General features: G+C 40.7%; 2 protein-coding genes across 5 annotated transcripts; one reads left to right on the top strand and one right to left on the bottom strand.

The window, feature by feature from the left end:
- Nucleotides 1–402: 402 nt before the first annotated feature.
- Nucleotides 403–3,421, top strand: INHA (inhibin subunit alpha). Its single transcript, XM_026665606.2, has 2 exons — nucleotides 403–816; nucleotides 2,676–3,421. The coding sequence occupies exons 1-2, from the start codon at nucleotides 528–530 to the stop codon at nucleotides 3,419–3,421; spliced, it is 1,035 nt and encodes a 344-aa protein (XP_026521391.2). The 5' UTR covers nucleotides 403–527.
- A 3,834-nt stretch (nucleotides 3,422–7,255) lies between these two features.
- Nucleotides 7,256–24,161, bottom strand: LOC113410845 (gap junction gamma-1 protein-like). Of its 4 annotated transcripts, none has more exons than XM_087950735.1 (3): nucleotides 24,028–24,161; nucleotides 8,625–9,773; nucleotides 7,256–8,097 (listed from the first exon to the last, which is right to left on the bottom strand). In XM_087950735.1, the coding sequence occupies exons 2-3, from the start codon at nucleotides 9,754–9,756 to the stop codon at nucleotides 8,090–8,092; spliced, it is 1,140 nt and encodes a 379-aa protein (XP_087806861.1). In that variant the 5' UTR covers nucleotides 9,757–9,773; nucleotides 24,028–24,161; the 3' UTR covers nucleotides 7,256–8,089. The 4 variants fall into 4 exon arrangements, with proteins under 4 accessions (XP_087806861.1, XP_087806870.1, XP_087806879.1 ...); XM_087950744.1 differs by lacking the exon at nucleotides 24,028–24,161 and adding an exon at nucleotides 23,725–23,872; XM_087950753.1 differs by lacking the exon at nucleotides 24,028–24,161 and adding an exon at nucleotides 16,815–17,096.
- Between the last annotated feature and the right edge of the window lie 704 nt (nucleotides 24,162–24,865).

Consider the following 24,865-nt stretch of genomic DNA (forward strand, 5'->3'; position numbering starts at 1 on the left):
ATATTATATGAATGACTTAAGAGCTGAAAACTGCCTGGGATGGAGGAGAATGATCAGGCCCCACAAAACATAACAGTTTGACCACCCTGAATTTCAGTTAGTCCAGTAAATAAAAAAACTAAGGAGAATCACGCCCCCCCCTCTGTTACTGCTCCAATGTTGACAACTTGGGGACTACGTCCATCTCTCCTCCAGAGTACTCTGCTTTAGGTCCTGTCCCCTTGGCAACACCGTCCTTGCATTCCAGACGTCTCCTGTGTTTTTGCTGCCCAGGAGATAATATTCATGGCTACCAGACATTTGCGTCAGTGACAGATAGTCTCAATGCCATCATGCCCCAGCTTGGCTCAGTAAAGAACTCAGGAGACAGAAGGAGCTGGGCAGATTCAACATAAGAGCCAGTCCATCTCATCCACGCGGTGAGACTTCCCTACAGACATCCTCAGTGCCTTACACGCGGGCGAGAACATATTTTCCCCCCCTTTGCAGGAACTTCACACACCGTGCATCTCATTCCCTTGTGCCTGATGGATCAAGGCTCTCTACACCTCTGGACCAGGATGAACTCCATGCTGATCCTGCAGCTGGTTTTGCTGGGTCCTGCTGCTGTTGCTGGCTGCAACAGGGATGCCGACAAGCCACTCATCCTGGCTAAAATCAAGTCACATTTCCTGGACTTCCTTGGTCCTGTCCCCCAAGATGAAAGGGTCCAAAGGGGACAAAGGGGGCTCAACAAGCGGCATACCTTGGACACACCAGTGACTCGCAGCTTGGAGGAAGAAGATATATCCCAAGTGATTGCCTTCCCAACCCAAGGTAAGCAGAACCATGATTCAAAAGGTCCTGGGAGGTTTAAAACCCAAAGGGAAAAAATGCAACCATTATTTTATCATCTAAGCCATTTCAGCAGGTGCAGGAACAAGTACTGAGGTTAAGCTCATGTTGTGGATCCTGCACAGAGCAGAGGGTTGGACTAGATGATCTTTTAGGTCATGTCCAACTGTATGATTCTATGAAACCAAATAACAGTGAACTTTATGCCAGAGATGTGCAGACGCACACAAACACACACATGTTGATTTTATTCCAGCTATAGCAGAAATTTAAGCCAGATTCAGCCATTCAAATCCAGCTGATGTTGCCAGTGTGAGAGCTCTCATGTATCCTGGTGGCTTTTAAATATTTCACTTTTCCTGTAGATACGCACTCCAGTTTTCTTTCTAGTTGTTCAGAAGTCCCACTGAATTTAATGCAATTAACAGATCTTTACATGACCTTAAACATAGGTCTAATTGGATTCAGCTGGATTATTTACAGATAACAAGATATAGCATTTCAACCACAATTTGTAATGTTATATCCTTTTATTTGAGAGTTAGTCTCGGTGAGACTTACTTCAGAATAAGTAGGTAACACTGTACTGTGACTTCATGATGAACTTGCAACCTTAAGCTTTTTGTTACACTAACATAAACCTATTATTTTAGATTCTGCAGGTGCTTGTGTGTAGAATTGCCTCCTTAGGAAATATCTTTGAAAAAGATCTCAACTTTCCACAATCTAGATTACTGACGTGGGTTTATGTGTGAATAGGAAATGAAATGTAATGATGGTATGCAGAAAAAATGGGGAGGGTAGAGGAAGACAATCTAAATGCCATAAAGGGAGAAATGACTCATTAGAATCATGTGAACTTTGAATATTATCACTCTTGCACATACACATACTCTTTTACGGCTGTGCTAGTGTTGCTGGATCTGAGCTGCAAAAGTCCAGATTTCCATTTTACAGGAAGAACGAATTATGGTTTTCTATATCTCTTTTCTGCCATCTAGTGGCTCTCCGGATTTTGGCAGCCCAGTTTTGGCAGCTCTAGTTTCCTCAGGATTTTCTTTGGAATTTATTTAGTATTAATACATGGGTCTGCATTATGAATACATATGTATTAATGTACAGATGAAAAAACTTCAACAGTAAGCCAGGCAATATTTGTATGGGATTTAGTTTCTGCAAGTGCAAGAGTTTGCTGTCATGCCACATGTAAACATATAATCAGAAAAATTCTTTTTCTGAAAAACAAATGTCATTAAAAGGCCTGAACTTGTGCCTTTTAATAACAATGTTCAAGTCAGAACAGGTGGTATCAGTTTCTTCCTGATTTTTTGTTTTGTTTTGCTATCACAGCTTAACACTGCTCTCCTGCTACAAGCAGGAGTCTCCAAACTTGGCAACTTTAAGACTTGTGGACTTCAACTCCCAGAAACGCCCAGCCAGCATGACTAGTTGAGGAATTCTGGGAATTGAAGTCCACAAATCTTAAAGTTGCCAAGTTTGGAGACCCCCTCTCCTACAGTGTAAGCATACAGCATCCTCAGCCAGTTATTAATCTAATAAAAGAAAGAACTTGGCTGCATTTTTGCACCTGCCCTAATAAAGAGAAAGGAGACTTCGGAGTCATCAGCACTTGTTCTTTCTTCCTTCACTTCTTCTTTCAGTCTAGGAGAAATGATAGCCTACAGCAGGGGTCCCCAAACTTGGCAACTTTAAGACTTGTGGACTTCAACTTCCAGCTGGCTGGAGAATTCTGGAAGTTGAAGTCCACAAGTCTTCAAAATTGCCAAGTTTGTATACCCTTGGCCTACAGTATGTAATGCTGAGTCCCTTCTCTTTTGCAGAGGTACCCTGTGAGCCACTTCAGCCAGACGAGCTTCCAGAGGATGAGGGCGTTTTCACCTACATTTTTCAACCCTCCATACATATCCTGAGTCGTGAGGTGACATCAGCCCAGCTGTGGTTCTACACAGGCCCTGTGATTGTTCAGAACAGCCCCTTAGAAGAAGCTGCCTCCAACAACTCCTTCCCAGAGATACTGACGCTCTCTGAGGAAGGCCAGGTTCCTCTGGCTACCATGGCAATGGCAGCTCCGGAGGGCTGGACGGTCTTTCATTTTAGAAGATCCTTCTTCCATTACCTTTCCCAGAATGTATTTGTGCTCTTCATTCGTTGCCTAGGCTGCCCCTGTGTGGCTGATGCTGAAAAGATGCCCTTCCTTGTGGCAACCACCAAACCCAAGGCACGAGACCGGGCCCGGCGTTCCGCCAGAGAAAATTTTCTAGCTACTCTCCCTTTGTACCAGCATAATGCTACGCCCCATGACAACTGCCAACGCAGCTCCATCAGCATCTCTTTTGAAGAACTAGGATGGGACAACTGGATCGTGCATCCTAGCAGCTTTATGTTTCACTACTGTCATGGAAACTGCTCTGGCATCCAGACAATGATTGGCAACTCCCAGAAATGCTGTGCTGCCTTGCCAGGCACAATGCAGTCTCTGAGAGTCCGTACCACCTCAGATGGTGGCTACTCCTTCAAGTATGAGATGGTGCCCAACATCATCACTCAGGACTGTGCCTGCATATAGCAATAACTCAGCTTTAGCAATATAATGCTTTCCTAAAGGAAAACTATTGCCTTGCTCAAATCTGTTTGCTCTAGACCCTCTGCAGCAAGATATCTTCTTCATATGAACCCAGAACTAAGCCCTTTCTACTCAGGGCTTAATAGTGCCAGTGCCTTATTTTTTCAATGTGAAGACTGGCACCTTTGGCCTTCACAGCCAGATTTGGAGGCTTTACAACATCTCATTTGCCTTTGGATTTTTTTTTATTAACAGAAGCTAAAATCAGAACGGAGAAATAAGAACTGGGTGGAGAAGCTGCTTAATCTTCCCCTTTTGTTCACTCAAAAGTGCCTCTGCTTAGCTGATCTCCCACCCACAGAATAATTTCAGGTTAGAAAGGGTGATATTGAGCAGACAGGAAGGGATATGATAAATAGTCCTCCTCTTCCTCCTCGATCGCCTCCATTTGTTCCCTCTTGATGACAGCCCACAAGGAAAGCAAATGAATGCATGTATTGTAGTTTTGCCTGACTGCCTTGAATCTATGTCTCTGGACAGAAGAAGTGCAGTCCTGTTTTCCAAAACTAGAAAGAGTTTAAGGAGTTTCACAGACTGAGAAAAAGAATAGGGTGGTGAAAATTCTTATTAATCATAGAAACAGCCATACACTCTTTCAGTTAACTTGCCCTAAAAATTTTCTGAATTCTAGGGGTCTGAATGCTTCCTTTTATAAAATGGAGAGAAATAAAGGCCCATTTTTGATGATCCTCAATCCTGACATGCTACATTTTCACTGTGTCTTTCTTGGCTCATGTTCTTTCAGACAGATTTAGCCTTGGGGTTCTACAAATACCAAGAGGAAACTTGCAGCAGAATGCTTAGCTTCTCAGCCACCTCCTATCTTATTTGTCAAATGAACCAAAGACTGGGGAATAGGACATATACATACATTCTGATAAGAGTTATATAGAGTTTTATAGAACTATTGTGTGTGTGTATATATATATGAACATACATACACGCACACATATACATACATATATACAGTATATAATCTATATCAGGGGTCTCCAACCTTGGCAACTTGTGGACTTCAACTCCCAGAGTTCCTCAGCCAGCAAAGGAACTCTGGGAGTTGAAGTCCACAAGTCTTAAAGATGCCAAGGTTGCAGGCCCCTGAGCTAGAGAGTATCCTTAACCAGAATGTGATGAGATGCGGCCAGGGTGTACCCTTGCTTTGTGAAACTGCATCCTAATCAGCAATCATTGTGAAAGCCTAATTAAAAAATATTTTGAAAACAATGAGTTATAATAAAAGCTTTTTTCTCTATCCAGTTTTTGTTGTTTTAAAAAATATGCCGCTCCTGGGACAGTTTGTGCTCACTTTACTAAACAGGAAAGAGTCAAATGAATGTCAGGAAAAAAAAATGCTTTTCACTTTTGATTTCATATAGGTATTTCGCTGTAAATTCTTGCAGGTAAGTTTCAAGGTATTTGTTGAAGAGAAGGAAGCATCGGGGAAAGGATCAATTTGGCTACAAACTCCAAGATAGCACTAGGATACAGACAGAACAGGATGAAAGCCAGCCAACTGTTGCTGAGCACTTTTAGCTCTGCTCCTGAACCTAGTTATATTCTTCAATTAATACCAAGCTTTGTCAATAGATGGCTCCCAAGGCAGAGAAACAGAAAATACAGAAAATTCCTTCATCTTGATTCCCCTACTTGGCAGATAGGGACTTTTGCAGAGTTCAGTGAAAGCAGCATTTGTTGACAAAAAGCCAAAAGGAGCCATCTCTTTCCAGATTTCATAGACAGGACAGAATAACATGTCATTCTGTAACTATGTGCACATTTTGTGGGGACATTTTAGCCTAGCATGCAGTGCACTAAGCCTGCGATGAACCTAGAAGCTTCACTTGAATAAACCATTATTATTTGTAAGTAAATGCGTCTAGGTGTACACCACCTATGTCTTCCCTAAGTTGACCAAAAAGTATTTCTTCCAGGTGTAAGAACAAGGCAAGTTTCCTACATGATAAGTAAAAGCACTTTCTCATTCCAGTCTCCAACTTTAGTAGGTCACGCTGGAAAATGTAGTTCTAGTCATCATACTCCAAAAAGCATGGAAGGTAGGATGGGAAAACTGTGAGAAAGGCTTCTCTGTATGAGTAGGTACAGATTCACTGACAGGAACAGCCAGGTTACTGTGGTCTAACTTGTAGGAAAGGTATGTAAGGAAGGGTGAACAGCAGTCAAGGCCTCTCACCCTCCTGCCCATGCTTGCAATAGGCGAACCATTGTGTCACATATTGGAGTACACTCTACCTGTTCTTCAGGCCCTAGTGGTTACCAGTAGGTTTGTTGGTGCAAATTCAAATAAAACCCTAAATGCAACGATGACTTGGTGCTTAGGTGCCTCCAGGATTGCCTTCCCCTACCTGAAGTGGTGCATCGAAGGTTCATCTCAGAAGCTCAGAAGTGAAATGAGAAAAATAAAAACCAGGAAAGTGCAGTTTGTCAGTTCTTACACCTACCTTGTGTGGAATTGCTTCGCTGTACACAGAATTAAGACTTGCCCTATTCCTTGTAGAAGTCTGGAAGCCACAAGAGGGACATTTTTCCAAAGAACATCTGGTTGAATAGTTTGCTATTGCCATCTATATTTTACTTTGAATTATTCATACAAAGCTATTGTTTTTGTTACAAATTATTTTTCATGTTTACTTTTGATAATTATTTGTTGTTACCATGAGCCTTTAATTGTTCTTATTGTAAACTGCCATCCATCTGTATTAATTAAACTTATACAGAAGGAAGATAACTGATCATCTGAATAATTCATTTTATTTTTGTGTCGGACAGACCAATCCCTTCAATGTTTTAGGGACCAAGACTCTTGGCTTGAGAAAAGGCGATCATTTTCCACAGGTGCAATTTCAAAACAACTTCGCAAGAAAACTATCTTGGACTGACACCTTATGGCTTAAATGCTGCTTTTCAATCTGGGGCCATTTCCTGCTTCCTCCCTGTCAGGAAGCACTACTTGGGAAATCAACCAAAAACACTGAATTCTGGAAGAAATCAGGACCAGCAAAACAATTCTTTTTTAATACAACACATAATTCAAGGTTTGGACCAGTTTATGAAAATCAGGGAGGCTAGTTAATGACTGCTTGCCTTGATGACAGTATTAAGTGCCCTTAAGGCCACCTGCTGGGAGACCTGTGGGCTTCCTTGTGCTCAACTGGATGGGACAAAGGCCCTGTCTGACAGGACATTGCTTTTATTCTTATAACTGTTGCCTGGCAATAAGGCGATTGGATTGTCCTTCCAGTTCTTGGCAACAGAGTCCCTGAGAAATGCTTCTGTGTTAAATTGGTCACACCTCTTACCCAGGATAGGCACTTAAGACACCCTCGCTCTATCTTAATAACCACCAACTTAGTAAAGCTACCCTAAAATTCATAGCACACTTCATGGTGTTTTTTTTTATAAAAATTGAAACAGGTGCGTTAAGCCTCAATGTGTTAAACCTATCTTCCTTCTTTTTAGGAAAATAACCCAAATTATTAACCCTTCAATAAAACCCTATATACATCTATATACACACACACCCCGTCCCAATGGTGTTGGAAAGTCCCAAATATTTTAAGGATTTAAACCCAGCTGCAAAATAACGATGCATTCTCCTGCCTCACAATATTTATTGATTTACTGGGATCTGCATGTTTTTCCCTCTGTGAAGTTAGTGAGGTTTTAAGAGTATAACCAAGGCAACCTAATCTTCCATAACTCTGCAAACTTTCCTATGAATTACATTTCTTCCCTGCAAAAAGAGTCAAGACATCAGGATTGCTATAAAAAAATCTTGATTTTTTTTTACCAAATATATATATAAAAACTGTATATATTATACATCCATATAAAAGAACAAAAATTCAGAACCGTTCTGGTAAATTATACATATATATATATAAAATAAAAAACGTTAAAAAAAACATTTCATGTCTGTCTCTGAGATGACTCAAACGTGACTTTGGTCCCCCCTCAGGAGGAACCGAGCACAGCCCCCCACAGAGGGCAAGGAAGGCAGATGCTGCTCATCAGCCAGCATCTTGGAATGCAGCGGAATTATCTTTGGCCCAACCACCAATTTCTTCCACTATCTGGTGGTCAGGGAAGAGGAGACAAAAGATGAGGGAGTTTGACTTGTGCGCGCAGATGAATCCTGAGCAAAATCCTGGAAAGTTGGGAGATATCCTCTTATATACAGTAAAAACTGAAATAATTACAAAGTGTAAAGAAGGAGACAACTGCTATGTAGCTAATAATCCAGTACCATTGGAAAAGAGAGGTGAAAAAAGACAAAATGTCCTCCGGGTAGAACAGTAGTACCTCTACAACATGTATAAAAGTAAAAAAAAAAAAGTTTCCCTTTTAGGCCCATAAAAAGACACACATACCAAGACTTATGAAATTAATCACTACAGCTGCCCCATCCACCCAGATCTGGAACCTGGGTACTCATATTATCTCCTTTTCGCTTTCCTTCCACAGAAACAGGATCGGAGCATATCCTCATCCCCTGACTTTTCGCTCAGGGTACTTCCAAACATCAAGCTTATTTATGTACATGCTTTCGGTTCCCTCCATTTCTTCTTGTCACCTGGGCAGTTGTCCAGTGCTTCAGAGACCTGGAAATAAGAGGAAAAAAGGATTTTAGTCTCTCACTCCAATCTCTAAAGAACAGGCTGCACACCCCCTTCATTATTATACGGGTTCCCAGCTTTCCTGGGGATATATAATTCTGCCTCTTCACACCATACACATGGCTGAGATTTATCCATCAGCCTCCATGCATGGTTTTTTTTTTCTATACCAGACTTTACATGCCTGTCCTAGCAAATGATGTATTTGAACCCATGGAAACGGCAAAACAGCGTGAAAATTCTGGGCCTGTCGTTGGCCGGATTCGGCCCGCTGGCCATGTGATTGACACCACTGGCTTATAGAGGCACACTTGGCTCTATAAGTGGACCCAACAGCTAACAGCCCCAAAGAAACCAACCATTCACACCAATTACTTTTTAAGCATAATCACATTCAGACTCAGAATATGGGCTCCTGCCAAGATAGTCCATTTTTGCCCATCGATGGGTGACTTTTTCTAACACACCGGCACTGACCTACAAACAAAACCTTGTTCCTCATCCCCACTTACCACTAGGCCGTTCACAAGCTGCCCCTTCCTTCTCGTGGGCCAAGTTGAAGCGGTTCTGCTCCGCAGCCAGTCCATTAGATTCGGGGCTGCTACTTCGCAAAGGGCTGGCGATACCCTCCGGCTGCAGTTGGAATGCCATTTCTAGATGCTCCTGGGCTACCCTCAGGTGCTTACGCAGTTGCTCCAATTCGTGCCTGGGGAGTCTTGATGCCACAGGGTAACGCTCGGCAGCCATGTTCTGTCCCCTGTAACCCAATTTCTCCTTGGCCAATTGGCCCTTGGAGGGATGTTTCTTCAGAGAGTGGTAGGTTGGAGGTGCAGAGGGATCCTTCTGGGCATACTGGGGCTTTGGGGGCGGAGCATTCTCCTTAAAGCCACGGAGCGCATCCCGGATCCCCCCACAGCCCAAGTGGAAGAGCTCACAGATATTGAGAAGCAGGCAGAGCCCACTCACAGCATACATGATGAGGAGGAAGATGGTTTTCTCAGTGGGGCGAGAGACAAAGCAATCCACGGTGTGAGGGCAGGGGCTGCTTTTGCATATATAGGAGGGGTTAACCTCAAACTGGTAGAGCATATATTGCCCCATCAGAAAGCCCACCTCAAAGGCCGAACGGGCCAGCAGCTGCAGCACATATGCTGTCATCAAACCATCCTTTTTGATGCGCCGGCGGCCATCATGTTTCTGGCTCTCAGGCTCCTTCACCTCCTTCTCAGGCTCAATCTCTTCAAAGATCATGGGGTCCTCCTCCCCATTGTCCTCTGCCTCCTCGTAATCACGGGCAGCACCATGTCGCACCACAGGTGCCCGGCTTTTCCGAGGAGGTTGGCGTGAAAGTCGGTGCAGTGCAAAGCCCAGGTACATCACCGAGGGTGTGGCTATCATAATGATCTGGAAAATCCAGAAACGGACATGCGAAAGGGGGGCAAAGGAATCATAGCAGACATTTTCACAGCCTGGCTGCTGTGTATTGCAGACAAACTTGCTCTGTTCATCGTAGTAGATAGACTCGCCACCAACAGCAGTCAATACAATGCGGAAGACGATCAACACCGTCAGCCACACCTTTCCCACAAAAGTTGAATGCTGGTTGATCTCCTCAAGGAGGCGAGTCAGGAAGCTCCAGCTCATTTTGGCTCAGCGTAGGCCTGCAGCCAAGATACACAATAGGCAAAAGGTTAAACTGAAGAGAAACTTGTCCAATTATTCCATTCTAGAAGTCAGGGGAAAGGTCCCCCCTCACCCATCTCCATCCACCCCAAAGCATAAAGCGTTAGAGAAAACCAAAATAATAAAGTATTGAGATAAGAAAATAAAAGGAAAACATTAAAGGACACAAACAGAGCAATCCTGGAATGATAGCAATATGGAGAGTCAGCCTTATGACCTGTACAGGACAAATATGTTATTTTTCCCTTCTTTTCCTTTCATCTCTCACCGCCCACAATAAGAACTAACTGCAGAAATGTCAGAGTTGATGAAGCTCAGAAAAATGCTCGGGGTAATGTCAGCAGAGAAAGGGGCTTATGAATCTTTGATCTATGACCTTCTTGGACAAAACACAACTCCAAATGACTTTATTTTAATCCCTAACAGAGATGAAACAGCAGCACTTTTTTCATGCTGCATGGCAGAGATTCCCAAGAGCACATCTGCCATCCTACCCCAAAAGCACCTTCGCCTGCAGCATTTTCTACCCCACACATAGCCCCTTTTGTAACATCTGGGTGGAAACAAACAACCAGCCTTTTCTACTACTTTAAAACTTCCTTCCTTTTAACAAAACTACGTAATATCAGCGTCATGTCATCCAAAACGGTATTTGTTTATATATTATTGTAAGCAATAACTTTAAGAAGGTTTTTTTTTTCAAATGCTAGTAAGAAAACTTTCCCAGGAAATTCAACAATTTTAGATTCTGAACTTTTTCCTTTGAATCCTCATGGGCTTCAGAACATGCTCATGAACTAAAATACTTTGCTCTCTCGTTTCTTGATTTCAAGTGCGTATTTTTCAAAGGCAAATCAGTTGCATTCAAATGCTACAGTGGGCTATCCAAACCTTTTCTTTAGATTTGATTTTTTTAATAAGATTTCAGGAGATCACCAACTACAAGATCTCAGTGGAACCACTTGATGTGAGATTTTTGACAAAAGCCATTTCAATTCATTGAACTTCATATCTAGGAAGAACTTAACAGTAAACAACTTCCAAAATAGGAAGAAACTTCCAATACACCATGGACTAATTTTAGTACAAGACTAATTTTATTTATAAGGAGTTGTACAGAGAGATTATCTACTACCTAAAATAATATTTAAACTTTCCCTTAGAAACAAAGTTTTTAATCTATATTTATCCAAACACAACTTCTACTTAAAAGATGAGGAAATTCTCCGATCTGAAAATGGATTTTCCCCAATCTTCCCAGTATGTTTCTCCAGGCTTTCAGAAACCACTGAAGCCAAATAATATCAAGTTTAGTTTCATTTCCTTAATAACATTAACTTCATATTTGAACACCTCTCTAATGTTGTGCCAATTGAACACCATACAATCTCCACAGCAATTGAATACATTACTTTTTAAATATGTACACCAGTAGCATGCATATGCACACACACACACACACACACACACGTTCAAATAAAAACACATGAACTTTATAGAGGCAAAGAGACAAGAAATGCAAAATTGGCCATGGATTCTTACCAGTTTAACATATATTGGCTACCATACATTCTTTAAAAGGTGGCAATTTATCACCCCTCTAATAGACTAAGAAAGCAACTTTTTCCCCCTCCCTCTTTTCTCAGTTCATAGATTCAGCTCAAGGCAAATGAAGCATCAGAAAAGTCTTCTATCACTACTGGCAGCTTCAAGGAATCCAACCTGGGTTGTAATATGGCACCTAGGAGAAGGCAATTCTCCTTAAGTCCTCATCTAAGCTTCCTCTCTCAAATTAATTTTTCTAAAGCAGGAGTGTCAAACTGGATTTCTCCGAGTTCTCCTCTGTGGGCCAGCAAACAGATGCCTCCTGCAACACCCTACTGGCCAAAACGGGGTGTGGGGGGGACCACACATGCCCCCCCACAGACCGTTTTCAGCCTCCCTGGCCTCCTGCAGTATTTTGCCGGCCGAAAACAGAGCCTGTTTTGGCTGGCAGAGGCATCACAGGCTGGTCCTGTGGTATTTCCAGGCCAGCTCCATGGGCCAGATCTAAGCACCTTGCAAGCTGACCCTGGCCTTGAGTTTGACACCCCTGCTCTAAAGGGGGGAAAAAAGGCACAATTTGGGAATCTGTAAGTTTCCTTGTAGCTGGATTCAATGTAAATTTCAACCCTTCCTCCTCTAGATAATTGTAATCCTTCTCCCCAACAATGTTTTGCACCAAAAACAAAGTGCAATTCCAGCACATGGACACCATCTCCTTAAAAACTCATGTAGACATCACAATATTCATACACAAGGCTGAAGAGAGATGAAGCAAGTCAATCAAACTGGACAAAAGCAAGGAGGAATTTTAATAGACTTTTCTTTTTCCTGTTCCTTCACCATCCATTTACCCCTAAAATCCATGAAAGAGGTTTAGGGAAAGCAACTTCTGTGAGTCAGTAAGTCTTAGTTGTTGGATGGATGCCACATCCTGGTAGAGTGGGATGGGCATCACCCTTCAGTGCTCATGCACAATAAATGTGTCTTGAAGTAAGGGAGGTACCCACAAAAGGATGCCACATAGTAGAAACTGTAATCCCAAGGCATAGTTCTGTTCTTCATTCATGCTTGCCTGCCCAAGTCAAAGGTAGAAGCCTCCCTAACGCTCTCTGTTTATTGTTTTCAGCACTATAATCCACCTTAATATGATTGAGCATGATTGAGAATCAAACACAAAGCAGTGAAACCAAGTTTCCAGATGGGACTAGAGACCTGATCAAGAAGCAAATCAAAACTCTGCCAATCACAAGAAGGTCTAGAATAGATCTTCTCCTCCTCCCCCAAAGAAATCTCTTTTCAATCAACTGATGAGTGCCATCACTGCAGGAGAAATCATCTACTTCCCAATATGGTGACTGGACATTATGATTGGATGACCATAGTGTAACTATCAGAGCAGCTTAAGTGCCTGAGAAAGCGAGGCTTTTCACTGCATTAAGCATAAAAACTCCAACTATGTAATTTCTTTTACCTTACTAAAGGATGAGAGCTCATTGGCTGTCAGTTCTGTATAAGCCCTTCATACATTTTAGTAGGTATGATCTGCTCTACAGAGCTAGAAACAGTCAAATGTAATCATTTAATCCCTGTTGCATTTAATTTGCAATGAGGAAACTTGGGTGATAAAAGAGGGTCATCTGGAAGTAATGAAACAGAAGCAATGGCAAATGCTTTCATTCTGCACTCTCCTTAATAACAAAATTTGCTTAGGTCTACCCACCCTCTCCAGATGATGCTCAAGGACACAATCAGTGCAAGACTTAAAATAGTCTTTTGCTTTGATTTTGTATTTGCATTTTTTCTTATCCTTGAAATGAGAAAAGATCCTCAATGGTAAAAGAAAGGGACTGTTTCTAAAATGTTCACGTTAACAAACAATATATTGGAGAAACAGTGAAACATTCTGCTAATGTTAAAGTGACACTACTCAGAGTGTGACCAACTAACTTAATTCTATGGGATATGGGGTGGCACACACGGGACTGTTTAATCGATGTCATATATGACATTGATTAAACAGTCCAGTGTGTGCCACCCCTAACCCCATTGGAGGTACCTATGCCTGTAGAATGCATTATCAATTGTTCAGAAAACAAATCTCTGAATTCATAGAAACTCACGTTATTACAAGATTTGGATTCCCCAAAAACTTGATTTTTTAAAATAATAAATGAATAACACATGAATAACACATGATACATCAGTCTTTCCTATTTCCCAACTAAGGTTCTACTCTGAATCAATCAGTTTATCATCATTACTATATAATTAAATCTAGCTGACTAATCCAACAGGGATATTATCACTTGTTTACCTAATCAGCACTAAAGAGCAAAAGGAACAAAAATTTGGATGTCTGCCAGGAAATAAGTATAGCGGAATAAAAATAAATTAGAGCACAAGGTAATTCAAATGTGTGGGACAGAGAGCAGAGTGTCTCGGAGTCAGGTGGAAGTTGAGAAGGACTAACTGAGGCAGGTGAGCATTATTATCTTACACTCAGATTTTAAATCTCCTTTAAAGAGAAAGGATATCCTCCCTCACTTCATAACTCATCCTTTATACACATTTACTGATAACAAAAACATTCAAAATACACTGGTTATCAAGCTGTGTGCAGCTATAAAACACTCAAAAAGCACGCTTAATAGACATTTGGTGTTTTCTTATTTAACACTTAATGTTTAATTCCAGAGATTGCAGAAGATTGATTTGAATCTATTGTTAAACACCAGCAAAAATGACTTTATCACCAAGAACCCTCTTTCCTTAAGTGACACATGGAGAAAGTTTGCAGATAGCAAACAGTGAATTTGTGTGTATGAATGGCTGCAAGCTTTGTTTTATTTCTAAGACACAAGATTGTAAATCTGATTAAATATCTCACTCCCATCTCTGGATGGTAAAACTTGTAGTAAATAAAACACATTAAAGGAGATCCTGGGAGCCTATGTGCCTCCCACCTCCATGCTACATGGAAACTCCACTTAAACATTTCTATGCAAGAAATATTTTGTGCTCCACTATGTCCAAAAAAGAAAATAATGTAATATGAGAAGCTGGCCTCACTGTGAATAGCTGTTTCAGAGTATTCAGAACTCAATTACTTCAATTTAACAAATGCACTTTGTATGGACCCAGCATTATTTTCTTTAAACACACAATGAAAGCACTCAGGAGCTACTTAGCTTCCAAGTGAACTCTGGGCTTAGGCAGTTTTGCAATTAGTTCATGCTCCTTGTGGATAAGAAGAATGAATAGTATGCAGGATCTGAAGCTCTTTATCCAAGGAGAGAGTCTTTTTAAAAAAAAAATTATCATACAAGTAAATGGAGTCCAGAACCAATCTATAAGTTTTCTACCTTAAAATAAATTCAAGGCTTCATTTACTGTCTACAGGTACAAGGCACAGCAATAATTGCAGTTTACAATCTGGAATAAGTTCATAAATCTACTCAAGTCCACATAAAATTATTATCACATTCCCTGCTAATCTCAATCTTTCAGGCATGTAAGGAAATAACATAAGGATGGCCATAAAGAAAAGGTCAGGAATGTGGAAGATAAAGAATTTTTCTTGCAGCTGCTTTAACAATTTACAACTTCATAATCACGGGAGTGGAAAAATTTGTCTCCTCTCCCCTTCATTCTTTCAGGAAGCAACAGTGTTGGGTTAAAAAAAATGATGCAACATCAACAAGATCCCCAGGAAATGTCTTTATCCAGCTAACCACAGTTTTGCTACCTGGACAAAAGTAATTTAGATCATTCTGATAAACCTTGTTTACTTGATCAGATAATAGCATTGGCAAATGCCAATTGCACAGTCAGTTTAGCACCTCTAGAAATACTAATTTACGCAACTTTCCAGAATCAGGTGATCTCCATAAACCTTCTCCTTCAGTATTTACAGTTCTTAGCCACCATTGAGGGACACTTTCTCAGAACTCAAGAAATCTAAATAATAATACTGTAGTATTAAAGTTCAAAAGGCAACAGGAGGGGAGGGGGGACAGGGATGGAAAGCTGCCCAGGATAAAAAATGGTCAATACCAGCCATGTGCCTGGAGCCAAGAAACATCAGAGAACCAACTGGCTTAGACTGCTGCCCAAAAGAACAGACACAGCTTGCCAAGTAAATGAGAAGTGGACTTTCTTAGCCAATATACCTCCATCAAATGTACCAAATCCCACGTGGATTGGATCTTGGCCATTATGCCCAACTCTTCATCCTTAATTACTATACATAATTTAAAGCACTGACTGCCAACGGGGCACTTCCTATCAAAATGGGGTAAATATATATACTTCATAATACATGAAACACTTAACTGCTCCGAAGCCCCAGGTATATCATCCTGCCCCCCCTCTCATTAAGCTTTTTTTTTTTTTAAAAAAATAATCTTGCTCCAAAGTGATTTTGTTCCCCAGTGGAAACTCGGACTGATTAAAAAATAAGCCTGGTGTTAATAGTTTATAGGAAATTAGGGGCAAGGGGAGGAAGGTACCAGGATTTATCCTGAACAAAATAAGGGGAGGGGGAGGTCGCTTAATCGCCAGCCAAAAGCAGGATCCGACCACTACGACCACGGCTCCAAACAATGCATTTTCTAAGAACGGCATTACTATACCGCACAAAGGAACCAAAGCCTTCCATGCCTAAGGGGAGAATCCTTTCCAGAAAGCGCAACCATGCAGAAAACGAAAAGGAGGGAAAGGCCATGAATGGGGAACGGAACGGAACGGGGGCGGGGGGGGTCTGTTCCAACTGCTAAGAAACCCTAAACGCGACCCCCTCCCTTCTATTTCCCTCCCTGGGAATCCCATATTGGCGTCAGGTAGACAGGACACCCGCCCCTACCCTCAACCCAATCCGTCCCGACAGGGTTTCACCCACAACCCCCGCACCTTGGAAGCCCACTTACTGGATATGCGCCCGGCGAACCTCACAAAGACGCGCGCCCTAGTGCAATTCCTCTTCTCCCGCGCGGCCGCCCGAACAAAGGGGCTACAGACGGTCACCGCCCCCCGCCTCTTCAGCTCCGCCTCCAGGGCGACCCCCGCCCCTTTTCCTTCCTCCCTCTCCTCCCTCCCCTCCGTCGAGGCCGCTGATGAGAGATGGAAGTGAGCGGGCAAAAAGCCCGCGTGCCTCAAAGGGTGCGTTATACACGTCGACAGATATCCCCACCCCAGTAAGTGCGGCCCGTCTTCTTTATCGATCTGGCGGCGCCGGAGAAAGGAAACACAACTTTCTTTTTAAGAAAAAGAGACGGTTCTCTGCGGGGCGAAAGCTGAGGCTCGCTCTGGTTTCATTGGCGGAGGGGTGGGGTGCGGTGGAGAAAATAATCGCTTTTCCTTCAACACGCTGCATTACTTGCAACCAGTTAGGCGGCATTGCAGAACTCGAGGGGATAACCTAGTAGTGAGTCACGCATGCCGTCGGCCAAAGCAATAAGGACGGCCGTAACACATACCACGAGGGAATAAAAGTGATTCAGCTCCTAAGGATGGTGGAAATGAGTAACAAATCTTTCGCCCTGGGAAAATTTAGCACGTGCAAGAGAAATCCCAAAAGTGCTTTTCCAAAAGGCAATTGGAATTTCTTGGGGTTGTTTCCCCCGCCACCCTTGAAAAAACTTCGCCTTTTGGAAAAGCAGCTTTGGGACAACCGCGACCTTGGATGATTTGAGAATCTCCATAGACGTGGAAGAGAAAGTTGCACCGCGGAGTGGCCGGACAATTTACTCCCCTGTCGATTTCACGAGCTGTCGTAATCGCGAACGCGCGGAGAGGTGCGCACCCGCCCGGCGTCAATGATCCTATTTACCTGCAGCTGCTCTCCGGTTCGTGGCGTCCCTTGTTCGGAAAGACTGGTTGAGCTAGTATAGATACGACTCCTTAGGTCCTCTGCCGCGTTAGCACAGGAGCAAAGTAATCGGAAGAGCAAACAACCAAACCTGCAGGCTAGTTAAAGGATCTGATATAACGAACCGGTCAGACCCTGGATTCTTTTCGAAAGCAAGAAGACTCAGGAACATCAATGCAAATGTTTGCAGAAAGAGACCTGCGATTGCAGGGCAAAGATCCAAACTCATTCGAAGTTCCTTAATGGTCATGCATCCATTAGAAATTTGCAGAGAGGTTTATTCAGATTCCTCAGATATACTCAGATATGTTCAACCTTTCTGTGGAAAGTAGCATTAGTGGACAGGGTTGTTAGATTTTTGACTGTATCAAAAGTAAGCCACGCAACCCAATACTCAGCTTCTACCCTCAACCACAACCCTACCTCAACCGATCCACCATCACCCAAGACTAGGCACGCACGCCCCCAACTACCTCAATTCCAACTACTGCCGGCCTTAAATGCAAACTACTCAATGCAAGAAGCCTCGTGAATAAAATACCTGAATTTCTCATCCTCCTAAATATGGCTAACTTCGACATTATATTTGTCTGTGAAACATGGCTCAATGCATCTCTCCCCGACTCCATTACCACAGTAAGAGACTATCATGTTTACCGATCAGATCGTGAAAATCGTCGAGGAGGTGGTGTTGCTATATTCTATAAAAATCCTTACATCTAAAAAATATCCAAGTTACCCAGGAGCTTGCTCTTCCTGAGACCATCATCTGTGAACTATCCTTAAATATCACAATTCGATTCTTACTATGTTACAGAGCACCTGATTATGACATCGAACATGTAAACAAGCTAAATACATTACTAACATGGGCTGCATCCTGCCCATACCCTTTTATCTTTCTTGGTGATTTCAATCTACCTCATATTGACTGGACCCTAAATGATTGTACAACTGAAATCATACACACAACCTTCTACAATGCTATTACAAATCTGGGACTGGAACAACTAGTAACCAACAACACTAGACTAAACAACTGCCTCGATCTCATCTTCTGCAATAGTTTGAATTTAATTTACGGAATACAAACTAAAGAACCCTTTTCCAGTAGTGACCACAATATGATTGACTTTTGTCTCAACATACGTCCACACAAAAATCACCACAATGATGTAATCCCCAATTGTAACTTCAAAAAAGGCAACTATGATCTTATAGACAACGATCTCTCATCCCTGGATTGGCAATCTCTATTCACTGGATGCAATACTGTTGAAGACCATTACAACATATTTTTACTTGAAGTCAAAAGAGTCATCAAACTATATGTACCAACAACAACTCCCAAAACAAAACAAAAAAGCAGATTACCCATATCAATAAGGAAACTTCAATCCAAAAAGAGATCACTCTGGAGGAAAAACAAATCTGGTCACGTTGCCAATTTCAAAAACCGATACAAAAATTTATGCCACCAGATAAAGACCGAATGCACCAATTATCACATTAAACAAGAAGAAAACCTTCTAAGCACCAATTCCACCCGTGCTTTTTACAATTTTGTAAACAACAAACTAAAAGACTCAAGGTCCATCCCTCCCTTGATAGGACCTGATGGTAAAGACTGCAAGACGACACCATTAAAGCCAACATCTTTAACACATTCTTCGGCTCAGTATTTGTAAACAGCAATGGATCATGCCCAGTATTTCCTAGCCGTACCACAGATAACAATAATGATCTAATACATATCGATTTCACAGAAGACAATGTTGAAAAATCACTACGCAATCTAAAACCATCTCTATCTATTGGACCGGATGGAATATGTGCCTACTTCTTAAGAAAGCTATCCACTGCCATAGCCAAACCTCTAAGCATAATCTTTGAAAAATCTTTCAGGACCAGCTCCTTGCCTAACCTATGGTCACAAGCCACAGTCATCCCCATCTTCAAAAAGGAGACCCAAGCCTAGTTGAAAATTACAGGCCAATCTCCTTATGCTGCGTCACCTGTAAAGTCATGGAATCAATTATTAACCAATCCATCATCCTCCACTTAGAGACAAATAACCTACTCTCCAATAAACAATTTGGTTTCAGAAAAAAACTATCCTGTAATCTACAACTCTTACACTGCAAAAACATATGGACGACACAACTCGACCAGGGCAAAGCAATAGACGCAATCTACATAGACTTCTGTAAAGCCTTTGATTCAGTGGTACACGACAAACTACTCCTAAAAATAAAATCCTATGGTATCTCTGGACAACTGAATAACTGGATAGAAGCATTCCTGTCAAACAGACAACAAATGGTCAAAATCGGAAGCGTCCTATCAAATCCAGTACCTGTCAATAGTGGTGTCCCCCAAGGCAGTGTTCTAGGACCAACTCTCTTCATACTCTACATAAACGACCTCTGTGATCATATTAAGAGCAATTGCGTTCTCTTCGCTGATGATGTAAAGCTGTTCAATACCACAGACAATACTGCTACCCTACAAAAGATCTTGACTATGTATCAGAATGGTCAAACAAATGGCAACTTCAAATCTCAACAAATAAATGCTCTGTCTTACATATTGGCAAAAAAATCAGAAAATAAAATACAAGCTGAATAGTCAAGAACTTGTTGATGACCCAAGCTCTGTAAAGGACCTTGGAATACTCACCTCTAATGATCTAAGTGCTAGAGCCCACTGCAACTACATAGCCAAAAAGGCATTAAGAGTTGTTAACCTAATCCTACGTAGCTTTTTCTCTGGTAATATCACACTACTAACCAGAGCATACAAAACATTTGCTAGACTAATACTCGAATACAGTTCATCAGTCTGGAACCCACATTACGTATCTGATATTAGCACAATTGAGAAAGTCCAGAAATATTTCACAAGAAGAGTTCTCCACTCCTCTACTCGTTGTAGAATACCTTATGCCACCAGACTTGAAATTCTAGAACTAGAAAACCTTGAATTACGCCGTCTTCGGTCTGACTTAAGCATGGTATATAAAATCATACATTGCAATGTCCTACCTGTCAGTGAATACTTCAGCTTCAACCATAACCACACAAGAGCACACAATAGATACAAACTCAAAGTAAACCGCACCAAACTTGATTGCAGGAAATACGACTTCAGCAATAGAGTGGTCAATGTCTGGAATACTCTACCAGACTCTGTAGTTTCTTCCCCAAACCCCAAAAACTTTAACCTTAGACTGTCTACTATTGACCTCACCCCTTTCCTAAGAGGTCTGTAGGGGGCGTGCATAAGCGCACCAACGTGCCTACCGTCCCTGTCCTATTGTTTCTCTTAATTCTTTTATTTTTCTTATATGTACCCATTTCATGTATTCACAACTATGTATACACTTATACTTATTATCTTGTAAACAATTGGCAAATCAAATAAATAAATAAATAAATAAAATAGATGCTGAACTGAAAATGGAATCCTCTGGATGGAGTATGGAAAAAATATGGAGGGCCTTGTCAAGTAACTCCTAGGAGTGACAAAACAGCCACAGGGTGGAGGATTGGCTGAACCTCCTAGGCCCAGGAATACTCAGATAGAATTCAGGGTGTGTCACTCTTGCTCCTTATGGGCTTAGACAAAGTTAGGTACTACCCCATCCATGATCAGTCTATATCTATGAAAACAAGGATACTGAAATACTGTATAGACATCTTGCAAGCTCATGTGTGTTCAGATCTAATTGCTTAAGTAGTTATCATACTCAAAGAATGACATGCCAGATAAATCACAGAGAAACTGAAAAGGGACTTGTGCATTACATATGCAAAGCCTTCCTACTATGATTCCTCATGAGCAAATAACGCTTGAGTTTCGTGTTGTATAGGTGTGCTACCCTCCCCACTGGCTAAACTGCAAAAATGCAATATCTTCTATAAATCAAGACAATTCTTTTAATGTATTATTCTTTTCTATTTCTCCTTTCCTCCCTTTGCAAATATTTAAAATACATTTTTGTTGGCAGAAGTATGAATCGTAACTATTATCCATCTCCACGTAAAATTTCAAGCTAAAGCATAATAAGGTGGGAAAACGCGCTTTTGATTCTTTTAAAATCAAATTACAGAAGCGTATTGATGCATAATGGATGCATCATGTTCATATTGATGCATCATGTTCCTTAGTCCACATATGGAACATTCCACTAATTTAGAAATCTTACCTGAAGCATGCACCGGTAAAATCAGGAGTATTAAACTGGCAGCCCATGGGCTGGATGCATCACATGCAGGCCACACCCACCTCAGCTCCGCAAAGCCAAAAAATGTCATGATATGCCTCAATAGGTCACATGATGCAATCAAGTTTGACACCAGTGGGTAAAATGAAGCTCAAAGTTAAATTTAGCAGTTACAGCAGTTTTTTATTTTTTATTTTTAAAGCAATATAAGACAGACCACGATGTGAATGTAGAAAAAATGTTTTTAAGTGTCACAGTCATACATGTCATATGCTGTTAGGCATTGAATATTAATAGATCATCAAATATATTCCTTCTATTGTTTCTGTAAACTTTGTTTTGTGAATAATAGAATTTTACTCTTATTTCTACACATTTGAGTTCTACTCTGAAGGAATTCTGTTCTCCTAAAAACTGCAAGTAGCTAACAAGTCAAAGTTCATTCTCCCTGAGAATAACTGAATACCTGAAAGTTACATGCCCTTACCAAGTTAATTGCTGGACATTTTTTTAATGAAAGTTGCTCATTTGCTAAAGTTAATTCCTCTTCTCAATCTAATTTTAAGCACCTTTACTGTACCTCTTGACGCTAATTTTGATTTCACATGTAGCACAGTGCAAAACCCAGCCTTATTTGAGGCCACAATCCTGCTGAGTATTAATTGTGTAAAGCCCAACTAAACAGAGATTTATCTCTCTGGATTTCTGTGGACTTTGAAAACCATAATAACTAAACATAGCAAACATTCATGCATCATTTGCAGAATATCACTGTTTTCTGTGGATTATGGTAGCTACAACAGGAATCTTTTTCCCCCATTCAAAAAACCCTTTTAATTCTTGCACCCTTAGGTTAATTGAAGAATCCCAATGTGGGCTCCAAGGCACATTCACTTGCAAATTGCTTTGTGACACATATGCTAACAAACAGTACATATTGTATTTCATTTCAAACCTGATCCTAAACTTTCCTTTTTGCTATGGGTCAATCTGCTCTTAAATTCTTAAACCAAGAGTGGCTAGAGCCATTTTTAGTAGGAAAAGTTACAGTTGTATGAAGTAAAAACTAAAAAGTACCGTACTTAAGATCGTTTGCTGTCACTACTTAGTGTTTGCTGTTCAACTACTTAGCCAGATGTTTTATTTGAATAAGTAAAAAAATGTGTTTATTTGCTTAACTGGAATATAGTTTCCTAAATCACAGTTGATAGATTTGTACTATATTTATTGCTATGGTTTATAGACAGGTTTTATGACCTAGGCCATTTCAGTTCATAATCAGAACTAATTGTGCTTTATTCAGTAAATGATAGTTAAACTATCCATAACTTAACATACAGTCCTGGGTCAGAAAACAGTTTGTTCAAATTTATTTTAATGTATTTCTGACTCCCACCATTCTCAGACTATTCCAGTTAGTTCACATATATACCCCTGTGTTATTATTATAGCAGCCTAGGTGAGTTTGGATGATTCCCCCAAATGTTGAGGGCCAAACCGGTTGAGAGAGCACTAGAAGAATATTTCTAGTACAATTTTGAGCCACTCAGAATCAGATTTAGTTGAAATGTTGTGCAAGCCTGGGGGGAGAGAAGAAAAAGAGAGTGCACAACAGCTTTTCAAATTGCAGAAGTATTTTTGTAACTTCTCTTGAGATAATAGGATTCAGGTGGGACCTTCTGTTATGTAAAACTTGTGCTGTACAGTTGGATGATAATCTTTCCCTGTTAAATGACCTTGGGGCTTTGTTATTAAGTGCACTGTTGTCCAGATAAAAGTAAGGATTCTTCATCTATTCTTTCCCCTCTTATCACCCAGAGAAAAGGAAATATAATAATTCTTCAACCCCAGCTGCAAAAATACAAACATTAGATGAGAATGCAAGAGGATTTTTTTAAAAAATCTCTAAAACTTTGCTTTCTCCTAGTGATATCTGGAGTTTGCAGCCCAGATCAAGGAGGCATTGTCTGTATGCAGGCCAGCATCCTCCCAAATAAATAAATTGTAGAATAAAGAAAATAGTTAAAATAGTAGCAAAACATCTTGATTACTATCAGAAGTAGACTGAATGTTAATGTAATTCTATTAAGATTTTTTAAAATCAAGGAAAAAAAATCTTTTTAAAATCTTCAAGGCAGCATTTAAAATAGCAATAGCTTGATCAGTAAGCTAGTTTACACTTGTAGGAAGTTAACACCCACCCCTCTCCTAGAAAATTGAAATATCCTAGGAAATATTAAAAAGGCAGAATATTTCCCTTAAAAAGAGTAGAAACTCAGGAGCAAAAACTCACCTCAGAAGCAGAAACTCACCCCCACCTTTGTTAATGGGTTGGCCATTAAGGCCTGGGCCAGAATACTTTACATAACAAAGATCCCCAGGTAAAGCTATAGCAATTGCTCAAAAGCCCTTTCAACTCCCCATCAAGCAAGGCACAACCAGGCCTGGAACTCAGGACAGCCTACAGAGTTGCCCCTGTATGGCCTCATGGGAGTCTGACAACCAATCAGAATACAAGCTTCAATTCAAATCCCAACAAAGTTTATAAAACCCAGGCACTCTCAGCATCTCAGCCCTTCTGACTTTCTCTTCTCACCTTGAAGCATTGATCATCCTTCCTTTTCACTTTGGAGCTCCAAGCCATGTGGTCCTGCTGTCCACTATTAAACTATCTTTCCAAATAGCCTCCATGTTTTCAGTGTCTTCTTCCCCACTTGGAACTGAACCCAGAATAATATTTTTCAACACACTCATAGGAGGATTTCTGGGAGGAGCAATCCTTTTGGTTTAATAGGTTGCCATAGCTTTAGTGAGATCATGTGAGATCTAGCCGTATGTTAAAAAACTATTTCTTAAAGTGTTTTTCCAAGTCTTAAAAAAAAAAAAAAGGCATGCATCTCTTATATAGAGACACAAAAACAAATTTTCCAAGTGGAAAGTAGTATAGATGTTCTCTTGATTGAATTTAAATTCTGAAGTTTGCATTTTGAAATAAAAGTTTTAAGCAGGATGAGTGAATTTGTGATTAAAAACACCAAAACAGATTTAGTTAAAACTGAAGTAACTTCCATTAAGTTTATTTTGTCCATCAAATGTATATAACTGCCATCTCACAAATGTGAATCTGGGTGGCATACAATTTTAAAAAGCAATAAAATAAACTATTAAAAATATTCCACAATTTAAAAACATCAATACTATCAAAAGACTAGGAGAGAGAATATATGATACAAGCAGTGTTGCCTCAACAATTCACCATTTTCTTGAGATCCCCTTGATCCTTGAAATTAATTAGACTTGGCTCTAGATTTCAGTCCAAGCCTCAAAACTGATAGAGAGGTATAGATATAACACTATTTTGCACCAACTGAAACAACACTGCAACTTGCTGATATTACAGAAATACTCTTTTTTTACATTATCTGTGTAGGTCA

This window comes from Notechis scutatus, chromosome 1 (assembly GCF_049901735.1).
Source record: "Notechis scutatus isolate UNSWTSFEM ecotype Mainland chromosome 1, rNotScu1.2, whole genome shotgun sequence".
Classification (NCBI taxonomy): Eukaryota; Metazoa; Chordata; class Lepidosauria; order Squamata; family Elapidae; genus Notechis; species Notechis scutatus.